The sequence below is a fragment of the Mustelus asterias genome, chromosome 8, assembly GCF_964213995.1.
Source record: "Mustelus asterias chromosome 8, sMusAst1.hap1.1, whole genome shotgun sequence".
Taxonomy (NCBI): Eukaryota; Metazoa; Chordata; class Chondrichthyes; order Carcharhiniformes; family Triakidae; genus Mustelus; species Mustelus asterias.
In genome coordinates, this window is record NC_135808.1 from 55,618,965 (window position 1) to 55,631,677 (window position 12,713).

The window sequence follows — 12,713 nt, forward strand, 5'->3', positions numbered from 1 at the left end:
TCATTGACCTGAAATGTTAATTCTATTTCTCTTTCCATAGGTACTGCTAGATCTGTTGAATATTTTTAGCAGTTTCTATTTTTTTATTAATCTAGTGAACTTTTGCAGCACCTCTCTAAGGCAAGTACATCTACGATTATGGATGACTTAAATCTGCATATAGATTGGGTGAGTCAAATTAGTCACAGTACAATAGAGGAGGAATTTCTGGAGTGTATACAGGATGGCTATCTGGACCAAGACATTGAGGAACCAACAAGGGAACAGGCCAACAAAAACAAACAAAAACAGAAAATGCTGTAAAATCTCAGCAGGTCTGACAGCATCTGTGGAGAGAGAATAGAGCCAACATTTCGAGACTGGATGACCCTTCATCAGAGCTAAAGACAAAGAGAATAGGACAAGATTGGTACTGTGAAGGGGAGGGAGGGGTTGTAATTGATAGGAATGGCACGGACAAAGGGAATGTGAATGCTGATGATAAAGGCTGGGAATGGTACTAAGAGCGGCCATTAAAAGATTGGAATGTGTGAGTGGTAGTACAAAGGTGCAGAGTGTAAAAGGAAACCTGAGTAATGTGGCAGTTGGCCCAGGGGATGTGGAAGACAAGATGAGGAGCGAGATTTCAGAAGTGAAAAACTAAAAGAATATAAAATAACAATGGATGAATAAGGTGAAAAGAAGAAATAAAATAAAATAAATGGAAATGGGGTGAAGATGGAGGAGAGAGTCCATGCTCTGGAGTTGTTGAACTCAAAGTTCAGTCTGGAAGGCTGTGAAGTGCTGAATCGGAAGATGAGGTGCTGTTGCTCCAGTTTACATTTGGCTTCACTTGAACATTGCAAAAGGCCAAGGATGGACATGTGGAAGGACAGCAGGGTGGTTGTTGAAATGGCAAGCAACAGGAAGGTCTGGGTCCTGCTTGCAGACGGACCAAAGGTGTTCTGCAAAGCAGTCACCAAGTCTGCGTTTGGTCTCTCTGATGTTGAGTAGACTGCATTGGGAGGAGTGAATACAATAAACCAGATTAAAGGAGTACACACGAACTGCTGCTTCATTTGAAAGGGATATTTGGGCCTTGGGATGGTGGGCAGGGTGGAGGTGAAGGGGCAGGTGTTACACCTACTACGATTGCATGAGAAGGTACCATTGGCAGTGGGTGAGGTGTTGGGTGTGATGGAGGAGTGGACCAGGGTGTCCTGGAGAGAACGGTCCCTGCAGAATGCTGACAGGGAGAGTAAGGAGATGATGTGTTGAGTGGTGGCACTGTGCTGGAGTTGGCGTAAATAGCGGAGGATGATCCACTGAACACGGAGGAAAGGGAACAGGCCACCTTGAACTGGGTATAATGCAATGAGAAAGGATTAATTGGCAATGTGAGAGAACTCTTGGGAATGAGTGACCATAATATGATAGAATTATTTATCAAGGTGGATAGTAAGGTAATTGAATCTCAATAAAGATAACAATGATGGTATGAGGCAGGAGCTGGCTATGGTGGACTGGGAAACATTACTGAAAGGAAGGATATTCAACAGACAATAGTAGGAATGAAAGGTGAACTCAAAAGTTATTTATTCCTATTTGGCGCAAGCGTGGAAAGGGAACTGTGGCCAAACCATGGCTTACAAGGGAAATTAGAGATTGTATTAAGAAACATACAAGTTGGCAAAAAAAAGCAATAAACCTGAGGATTGTGAGCAGATTAAAATTCAGCAAACGCGGCCCAAGGGGTTGAATAAGAAGGGGAAAATAGAGTGCGAAAGTAAGCTAGTGGGGAACATAAAAACTGACTATAAAGAGAAAAAGATTGACCAAAACAAATGTAGGCCTCTTACGGTGAGAAACTGGGGAATTCATCATGGAGAACAAAGGCTGAGGAACTAAATTCGTTTTTTGCTTCTGTCTTCACAAAGGAAGACATGAATAATGTATTGGAAGCTCTGAGAAATACAAGTTTTGGTGAGGAGCGAAAGGAAATCAGTATTAGTATAGAAATAGTTTTGGGGAAATTAATGAGATTGAAGATGGATAAATCTCCAGGGCCTTATAATCTTCATCCCAGAGTAATTAAGGAAGTGGTCCTAGAAATAGTAGATCCATTGGTGGCAATTTTCCAAAATTTTTTGGACTCTGGAATGGTTCCTACAGATTGGAGGGTAGCTAATGTAAATCTGCTCTTCAAAAAGGGAGGTACAGAGAAAACTGGGAACTATAGACCAGTGAACCCAACGTTGGTAGTAGGGAAGTTACTAGAGTCCATTATCAAGGATTTCATAGCATAGCATTTGGACAGCAGTGGTACAATCAGATAAAGTTAGCATGAACTTATGAAAGGGAAATCATGCTTGACAAATCTACTGGAATTCTTTGAGGACGTAACTCGTAGAGTTGACCATGGAGAACCAGTGAATGTGGTTTATTTAGACTTTCAGAAGCTTTCGACAAGATCTCACAAAGCAGGTTACTATTTAAAGTTTAAGCGTATGGGATTGTGGGTAATGTCTTGAAATGGATAGAAAAATCGTTTGCAGACAGGAAGCAAAGAGTTGGAATGAACAGGTCTTTTACCGATTGGCAGGCGGTGACTAGCAGGGATCTGTGATAGGACCCCAGCTGTTTACATTATTATATTAAAAATTTTGGTGAGGGAACTAAATGTATTATTTCCAAATTTGCAGATGATACAACGTTGGATGGGAGAGTAAGCTGTGAGGAGAATGCAGAGATGTTTCAGCATGATTTGAACAGGCTGAGTGAGTGGGCATATGTATGGCAGATGCAATATAATGTTGGTCAATGTGAAGTTATCCACTTTGGTAGCAATAATAGGAAGGCAGATTATTATTTGATTGGGTGCCAATTGAGAGAGGTGGATACTCAGTGAGACCTTGATGTCCCCACGCATCAGTTGCTGCAAGTAAGCACACAGGTACAGCAGGCAGCAAAGAATGCAATTGGTCTATTGGTCTTTATAGTGAGAGGATTTGAGTATAGGAATAGAGATATTTAACTGCAATTGTATAGGGCGTTGGTGAGGCCATACCTGGAGTAACGTGTGCAGTTTTATCTGGGAAAGGATGTTCTTATTATTGAGGGAATGCAATGAAGGTTTGCCTGGCTGGTTCCCGGCGCGGCAGGATGTCATATGAGGAGAGACTAAAACGGTTAGGATTATCTTCATTGAAGTTTAGAAGAGTGAGAGGGGATCTCATAGAAACTTATAAAGTTCTAACAGGATAAGACAGGGTAGATTTAGAATAAATGTTTCAGTTGGTAGGGGAGCCCAGAACTGGGTATCATTGAGGATAAGGGGCAAATCTTTTAGGACTGAGGTGAGGAGAAATTTCTTCACCTAGAGAATGGTGAATCTGTGGAATTCAGTACCACAGAAAGTAGTTGAGGCCAAAATGTTGTGTGATTTCAAGAAGGAATTAGATATAGCTCTTGGGGCTAAGGGGAGATCAAGGGATGTTGGGATGGGGGGGCGGAGAAGGTGAGATCAGGGTATTGAATTTGATGATCGCACCTTTCCCCTCCCGCCCCAAAACCCTTGACCATAATGAATTGCAGAGGAGGTTTGAAGGTCCGAATGGCATATTCCTGCTTCTATTTTCTACATGTATCCTTCCTTAGGTAAGAAAGCCAAAACTGTACATAGTCCTACAGGCGGTCGCACCAAAGCTCTGTACAACTGCAGCAAAGCTATGAGTGGAATTCTCCCTTTTGAGACTAAATGCTGTGGCAGGGGCAAAACGTGGAGTATTTGTATATGGGAAAATACATCAAATCTTCCAGCCCTGACCTTCTAAATTCCATATCCAGGTGTTCTAAGCCGATTTCAGTGGCCTGCCATTGTGTCCGGGTGCGATAATGAAAAGGCGTCCAACATCACTGACCCACCAATGAAGAAAGCAGATGGACCACCCGAAAATGAATCTCTGGGGGCGCTCTGAGACTGGAAGGTGGATTTCATGACAATTAAGATGGATTTCCTGGAACATTCTGAAGCTGTAAGATAGATCCTTCCAAAACACCCAATCTGGAAGCTCTACCTGCGGACGTTCCCCAACCTACTGCTGTGGTGTTCCAGGGTCTGGGGTTGCAGATAGCCTCCATCACGAATTCTGAAGGCAGCCCCAGGCATTGTTCAGATGAATCCTGACAACTTCACACCACTGTTCCAAACAGGTTTCATGCCTGTGTGTTTGCCCGTTGACATTGAAGAGAATGTGGCGTGGGGGGAGGGGGAGGGGGAGGGTGTCGGGGATTGGGGGTTGGGCCATCATCTGCATTCAATTAACAGGATGTAAGTGAGGTTCGCAATGGCCTCTGGTGCCCCGCCATGGCAGGCATCAACTGAAGATTCTGCTGTAAATTCATGCTGGCATGAAACAGATTTCTGGGCCTCCTGCCATATTCTCCCCACCCGCCCCCCCATTCCTGCCATCAAATGTGCCATCAGGGGCTTGGGAGAATTTTGCCCTATATTACTTTTAAACTCTGGCCTCCTTAATTCACCTCCCTAATTGCATTCTGTACCTGCAAGTTCTCATTGTGTATTTCCAAATCACTTATAATGTATTCCATCTTTGAAAGAAAAGAGTTCTGTTTTGCCCTGTTAAGATTTTATGAGCCACCTAAAGTTTGTAATCAAGGTATTGTTCTATAGTACCTTTCAGGTCTGGTACTCTTCCAGCAGTTGCTGTGCTTCTAAATTAGAGTCTCAGAGAATACCATCATGTAATAGGAAGAAAAATTACTTATTTTGAGACCAAAATCAGGGTATTCAATTTATATATTTCATTTTAAAAATCCTCTTCAAAAGGTATTGCTACATATCAATCTTAAGATCCTGGGGATGATTCTCCCATCCCGCTGCATTACAAAAGCAGCACAGTGGGCCAGGAGGCTCGAGCAGAGGCCATTTCGCGGGCTCCTCGCTGGGCGCCACAGCCTCCATGAGTCTCTGGCAGCCGGATTCCCAGTGCTGTGAGCTCCGCACTGATTTCTGGCGTGGAGCTGCATAATTTATGCAGATGCATATCTCCATCTCCTTTGAATCTCATTAGCAGGCTCTGGGCCAGAAATCTCTGGGCCTGCTAGCCTCTTCGCCCCCCCCCCCCCCCCCCCCCCCTCCCCGTCAGCCATGGTTCACTCCGGCAGGGTTTAGTATAGCTCCTCCTTGAGGGGAGCTAGCGGCCCGACCCCATTGGAGTGAGGGGGGGGGGGGGGGGGGAGAGAGTCATTGAGGCCACCCACAGGATCGAGGGTGGGGTTTTGGCTGGGCAATGCCAGCTTGGATCCCCTGGCACTGCCCAAGGGGCAAAGTGCCAATGCCCAGGGGGCACATTGGAATGGTCCACCAGGAATCGGGCAGTGCCAAGTGGGCGGGACCGAGTGGGGCATTTGGTGGGGGGGGTTCCGCTGCCACTCTGCACTCAGGCCAGGTGACAGGGAGAGGGAGGCCAGTGATCGGGGCTCCCTGGGTGCGTCAGGTCATGGCGGACCCAGCGATATGGGGGTTGTGGGGCTTGCCAGCGATCGAAAGGCCGGCAATGTGGGGCCACACCACATGCACCAATCTCGGCCACGCGCAGTGGCCCGCTCAGCACTATGCTGCTGGCCTCTCCAGCGGGATTAGGCCCTGCCCACAGTTTTTTGGACTGATTCACGCTAGTGCACTCTGCAGTGCACAGACTGTGGGAGATTCATTTTGAAACTCACACTTAAAAAACCAATGTGATTTACTTCAGTTTTAACGCAAATTCTGCACTTTTTTGGGAGAATTACACCCCCCCCTTCTTGATACTCATATACTGCTGTAGATGGACAGTGAAATATGGTAATAATTGTACCTGTTGTCTGTTGCTTTGGCAGGCAGAACTCAAATGTTTAAACCAGAGCATCGCATTCCCTCTATTACCAGCCTGGAATTTGTAAGAATTTCCTAAAAATGAATGAGAGAGAAAATTATTATATTAATTGTCCCTGCATTAAAATCAACTTTGAAATGTTTTCTTCCGTGTTTAAAAAAATTGATTCTAATATTACAAATCAGAAATAACTTGCATAATTCAAAAATTAAAAATACAATATATTTGCCAATCTTTAGTTTATTTAGCCATTCGAAGATTGAAACAGATCCAAAATGAGTGAATTAGACCTTTTTCAATTCATTACTCACCCCGTTCAGAGTCTGTAAGCTGGAAAACATCTGGATGCTCTGGATCATCAGCCATCATCACCATCCAACCCACAACAGACACGCTCTTACTCAAACTTGATTTGAACTGCAAAATAGAAAACTTAAGACATATCAGTCGGACTTTGGATTTCTTCAGATTCGGTCAATTAAAGGGGCTGCACTGCTGTACAAAAGAGTATATTACTAAAACTTGAAATAACAAGAAAAAGACTAACTTTGGACTCATTACGCTGTATTAATGGCTTGTTGCTGCACCAGTAGAGCACAGCTCTTAACAATTTGCTTTTATATAGTGCTTTAAATATCAAAGAATAAATAAGCATGCTTATAAAAGTGGAATGGGTGCTGGAGAACTGACTGATGGTTTGGTTTAAAAGATGAGTATCAAGGAGGTTCTTAAAAGTATATGACAGAAGACTGTAAAAAAGGCTCAATAATAGTGCCGTTTAATTTGCATAAAAATTGCACACCACTTGTACTGGTCCTAATTAGGAACTTGAGCAAAATAATATTAAGTGACACATTTCAAGCATAGATTTTCAAACTATGGTCCCTGGCTCCTAGAAATTCTCTAAGATAATCCAAATTTAAATCAATCTGTAAGATTTCTTTCATCTACCTATTAGCATGTTATTTCTATTGCTGGGTAACAACAAAGATGGTTTTCCTTATAGGGGAATCTAGAACTCAGGGGAACAACTTAATAATGAGGGGTTTCCCATTTAAGACAGAGATGAGGAGACATTACTTCTCAGAGCATTGTTCGTCTTTCTGCAGTGCACTGAATGCCGGGTTATTGTCAATATTCAAGGCTGTGATTTTTGAACTACAAGGGAGTCAAGGGTTATGGGGGCAGGCAGAAAAGCGGAGCTACGGCCACAATCAGATCAGCCATAATTTTATTGAATAGTGGGATAGGTTCAAGGGCTGTATGACCTACGTGCACTCCAATTTCTTAAGACCTTATGTCAATGGTCCTACTGTTGGACATTCATATAAGCCATCATTCCTTGGAAGACTAACTCTTCCGTCATTCTATCACTCCTGTCTTGCATCTTCCTTTTATCCTTGTCCCATCTATTCATTGCTCAAAACCAATTTCATTTCTAACCTTTCCCAGTCTAATGAAAGATCACAGCCCTGAAATGTTAACTCCATCTCTCCACAGATGCTGCCTGACCTGCTGAGTATTTTAATCTGTTTTTATTTTAGATTTCCAGTAACCAGAGTATTCTGTTTTTGATGAGAAATCTCAAGACTGTTGCTCTGTGCAAATATAATATGAAATGTAGATGTTCTCCCTTAAGAGCCATCACATAAAACTTTCCAATGGGAGTGTTTACTGTCATTGACTATGACTGATTATGTTTAATATAGCAGATTGCTTTCATTGGATTCTAACTAGCCTGAGAACAAACCAGTTTTTGGGAACAGTTGTACTTACATGCTTTCTTTCTGTTGGTTTTAAAGACTTGGCTGAGTAGTAATAGAGTTTTGTTCCACAAAGTGCCACCCAGTACTTGGTCCATGATGCAACCTACACAAAAAGACCACAACTGGTAACAGATCTGATACTGAACCCAAATCTGGAGGAAAAAAATACATGGAATGGATGATGATGGGTCAACCGACTTTGTTTTCAGTATGAACACCATAAATTTTTAAAAGACACGCACTGGTGTATCACAGAAGGATTTAGATATGTGAAATCTGGAGGGCCCTCTTTATTCATTTAAACTACGGCTGGAATGTTACGACCATTCATGCCTGTGGGATTTTCCCATCTCGCTACAGTGAACGGAGATTTGGCTGGACGCCAAATTCTCTGACCTCGCTGCAAAAGGAGCATGGCGTGAATGGCTGGAAAGATAGTGCTCTATGTATATACAATTCCCAGCAATACTACATGTTTGGGCTCTTATTTTTCCATTTGAATTTCAGCACATAGATCAAGCTTCTAAAATCCACGTTTGGTCCATTTAAGATTATACTTTGGTACCTTTCATTGCACTGAATTTGTTTGAAATTACTTTCTGCATGCCTCAAGTTGATTAACCTTTGCAAATATAAAGATAGGACAGCATTTGTGTGATGCTAACAAATCAGTATTAAAGTTAAAAGCAATACATATGAAAAATAAACTCAAATGTTTTGAAAAGGCTGCACCGAAAAAAAACCCCCATTATTGGCAAATAGTCGTACCGGTATTTTTCCTTGTACCTGTTTTTATTAAGTGACATCATCCTGATGACAATCTCTTGGTTCTTCCTTCACATAGAAATGCCTCCACTTTGCATCACCTTATACCAGCATAACTTAGAGAGGAATCTTAATGGCAAAGCAAGATCAAACAATACTCCTTGCCATCACATGAAATGTGTTTTAAATATTGTGAACAGGAACAACAGTCCAAAAACAGGGTTGTTGTATTTAATGACAATGGTGTCGTCTTGGGATCAGGGCAGCTACTTTCCATTTAAGCCAGATAATTAATTCACAGACTTAACGCAAGGAAGAAAATGTAAACCAAATAAAAAATTAATTGAGGCAAACTGGAAGGCTTTTTTCTTTTACACAAATATAGAGTAGATTACTTTAAACAGGTGACCGCTCACAGGGTGACTTGGTCATGCTGTTTCTTTTTTACAAAAAGATTGATTTGCATCAGTGACTGATCGACACAATTATATTTCTCAAACATGCTCATAAAAACATGATAACATTCAACCTGGCTATCAACTGCTAAAAGATTGTTGCCCACATACCCTGAGGGAAGTATTTCATGGAGAGTTTTTGAACAATTTTCAAATCAAATCAATTATATTGGTTGATTGCAATCTACAATTGTAGCAAATTTGTTAAAACAATTTAAAATTCGGTTTTGTGTCATGGGATACGATAGTCATTGGCCAAACCAATATTTGTTGCTCATCCCTAATCGCTCTTGAATTGGTCAGCCTCTTTCTTTTACCTCTGCAGTCCATCTGGTTTAGGTACACCTACATTTCTGTTAGGAAAGGAGTTCCAGGATTTTTACTCAGTGATAGCGAAGGAATGGCAATATTGTTCTAAGTCAGGATGATAAGTGGCTTGGAGAAAAACTTGCAGGTGGTGGTACTCCATGCAACTGCTCCCAATCCTTCTAGGTGGTAAAGGTTGCGGGTTTGAAAAGTGCTGTTGAAGGGGGTCTTTGAAAGATGCTGCAGTGCATCTTGCATGAATATTGATTTTGAAAGAGTGTTTTGTTTTGAAAGGTACCTTTAACTGTAAGTAAAATTCTGGATAGACATCTCCATTCAGAGACATGCCCATGAGATCTGGTTGCCATGAGGGAAGAAACTCGAGCAGAAACTTATTTAAGGGCTGGTTGCCAGTTTTAGTACCTTTTTGTCGTATCCCAAAAGGACATGTTTGAGATGCTTTGACAAAGAAGCGACAACTGTGGGAAGCAGGGGAACTGTATTGAGCTAATACTCCAAGTAGGATGCTGGTGAGAGTTTAGTTTCCGTTACAAAGGAAGGCAACAGAGCAGGTGGGGTTTTGGAGATTTAAGGAACGGTGAGTCGCTGAGATGTGCCTTGCTGATAATTGGAGCTGGGAAACTCAGACAGCAAGTGGAATGATTTTCGAAGGATATGGAAGTTTCAATCTGGTGTGGAGAGGAGAAATGATCCTAATGGGGTGCTGGGTGTGTTTGTGGAACTGTTCCTCAATGCTACATCTCTGCCAGAAGTACAGTACAGGGTGAAAGGGTCTTATAAGACATAGTTCAGCTACGTTACTCAGTTAATTTGAAAGTAGATTTTCTTTACTTCGTGCATTAGTGACCTGTTGTAAGCAATGTTTGATTACTGTTGATTTTAGTTTGCCTGTCACAGTAAAGTCATAGGGAGTGCCGAACGATTGTGAAAACAGGAGAGTTTCAGGTCCATTTTTTTGCTGAGGTCATAAATGAAATCTTATACCACTTAGTGCAAAAAATGACACACAATCTGATTCCCACCAGTAGAGGAAGGGGCCCAAGCTCACCAGAAAGCTGGTTGCTCACACTAGAGGGCGCAATTGTGCATGCGCAGATCTCTCTGTTCAGTGCAACAGAACAGAGAATAAAAGCAAATTATTGCAATGCCGGAATCTGAAACCAAAAGAGAAAACGCTGGAAAATCTCAGCAGGTCTGGCAGCATCTGCAAGGAGAGAAAAGAGCTCACCCTTTGTGGGATCTGTCATGCACTTCCACACTACCTCTTCCCAATTGCTGCCAACCCCCATTTTTATTGCCCAGATACTGTCCCTACCCACGAACCAAACATTCCCCAATCCCCTGGCCCAGGCAATCACCCCCCCAGCCCCTCCTTCCAGCTCGGTTGATTGTACAACCGGCGATCGGCTGGGGCAATGTGTAGCTCCCGCCACCAGTCGATTGCCAGTTGCAGAATGTGCAGTTCCCCTACCTGCCTACCTCCTTTTAAGCTCCACCCCATCACGGCCCCATCCTCCCCAAAGGCCCTGCTCCATCATGGCCCTGCCCCTGGCTTTGCCCGGTGCTTGACTTGATGTCAAGTGATGCTGTATTGATGTCAAGGGCAGTCACTCTCACCTCACCTCCTAAGTTCAGCTTTTAGATCCATATTTGGACCAAGGCTGTAATGAGGTCAGAAACTGAGTGGCTCTGGCAGAACCCAAACTGAACGTCAATGAGAAGGTTATTGCTGAATAAGTGCCACTTGATAGCATAGTCAATAACCTCTCCCATCCATTTGCTGATATTCGAGTGTAGATTGATGGATGGTAATTGACAAGGTTGGATTTGTCCTGTTTTCTGTGAACAGAATATACGTGGATAGGTCCCAGTACAAGTGTAGCTTGCACTTGAACAGCTTGGCTTGGGTTGTGAGCAGAAGTCTTCAATACTTGTATGTTGTCAGGGCCTATGGCTTTTACTGTATCCAGCAGTTCAGCTATTTATTGTTGAATTGAAGAGTGAATCGAATTGGCTGAAGACTGGCATCTGAGATAGGATAGATTATCCACTTGCATATTTGGCTAAAAATGCTCGTTAATACCTTTGTATTTTGCAGTGATGTGTTGGGCACCTCACTATTGAAGATGGACCTATTTGTGGAGCCTCCTCCTCTGATTAGTTGTTTAATTGTCCACTACCATTCACAAGAGGATCTGGCAGGACTGCAGAGTTTTGACCTGATTCGTTAATTGTGGAATCGCTTAGTTATGCCTATTGTATGCGCTTTCACTGTCTGGCATACATGTAGCTTTATCAGGTTGGCACTTAATTTTTAGGTCTGCCTGGTGCTGCTTCTGGAATGTTCTCCTATACTCCTCATTGAATATGGATTGATGTTCTGGTTTGATGGCAATGTTCCTGAGCATATGTTGGCCTAAGAGAATACAGATTGTTATTGAGTACAATTCTGCCACCATTGAAGTCCATGGCATCTTAAGAATGGCCAGTTTGAGCTGCTAAATCTGTTCCGAATCTAACACAATTAGTGTAGTGGTAGTAGCACCACAATGGATGGAAGATTCAGTATGAAGATGCGATTTTGTCTTCACAAGGACTGTCCAGTGGTCATTCCCACCAACACTGTGATGGACAGATGCATCTGCAATAGGAATATAAATGAGGACGAGATCATATAGGCTTTTCCCTGGCATTGCTTCTTTCACCACCTGCCGCAGGCCCAGTCTGGTTGATATGTCCTTTAGGACTTAGCCAGCTCTGTCAGGAGTGGCGCTACGGAGTAACTAATGGTTCCAAGTACCCAGAATACATTCTATGCTCTTGCTGCCCACAATGTTTCTTTCAAGTGGTGATCAACATGGAAGGGTTTGATTAATCAGTTAATGGAGATGGGTAGGTGGTAATCAGTAGCAAGTTTCCATGCCAATGTTTGACCTGACGTCATGTGGCTTCATGAAATCTGGAGTCAATATTGGGGATTTCTAGGGAAACTCTCTCCTGACTATGTAGCACTGAGCTGCCACCTTTGGCAGTGAGACTGGACATGACCAGAGATGGTAATGGCGGTATCTAGGGCACTGGCTATAATGTATGATTCTGTACAATGACTACATTTGGTTGTTGCTCAACGAATCCATGAGACAGCTCTCATAATTTTGGCACATATCGCCAGATGCTAGTAAGAAGGATTTTGCAAGAGTTAACTGGCTAGTGTGCTGCTATCATTTCCAGTGCTTAGGCTGATGCCGGGCAGTTCATCCGGTTTCGTTCCTTTTTGATTTTTCTGCAGCAGTTTGGCACAATTGTAACAGCTTAGCCTCCTTAGTCATTTCAAGAGTTAACTGGGCGGCACGGTGGCGCAGTGGTTAGCACTGCTGCTTCACAGCTCCAGGGTCCCGGGTTCGATTCCCGGCTCAGGTCACTGTCTGTGTGGAGTTTGCACATTCTCCTCGTGTCTGCGTGGGTTTCCTCCGGGTGCTCCGGTTTCCTCCCACAGTCCAAACATGTGCGGGTTAGGTTGATTG

At 43.1% G+C, this 12,713-nt stretch overlaps 1 protein-coding gene across 5 annotated transcripts in view; it reads right to left on the reverse strand.

Moving 5' to 3' along the window:
• The window catches only part of ralgps2 (Ral GEF with PH domain and SH3 binding motif 2), a 515,898-nt gene that overhangs the window by 30,702 nt on the left and 472,483 nt on the right, over window positions 1-12,713 (reverse strand). For all 5 annotated transcript variants that reach the window (XM_078218008.1, XM_078218006.1, XM_078218004.1 and 2 more), the window contains 3 exons: window positions 7,653-7,745; window positions 6,188-6,293; window positions 5,859-5,950 (listed from right to left, as the gene is read on the reverse strand). In XM_078218008.1, coding sequence (XP_078074134.1) covers window positions 5,859-5,950; window positions 6,188-6,293; window positions 7,653-7,745 — 291 coding nt within the window. The remainder of the gene's footprint in view (window positions 1-5,858; window positions 5,951-6,187; window positions 6,294-7,652; window positions 7,746-12,713) is intronic.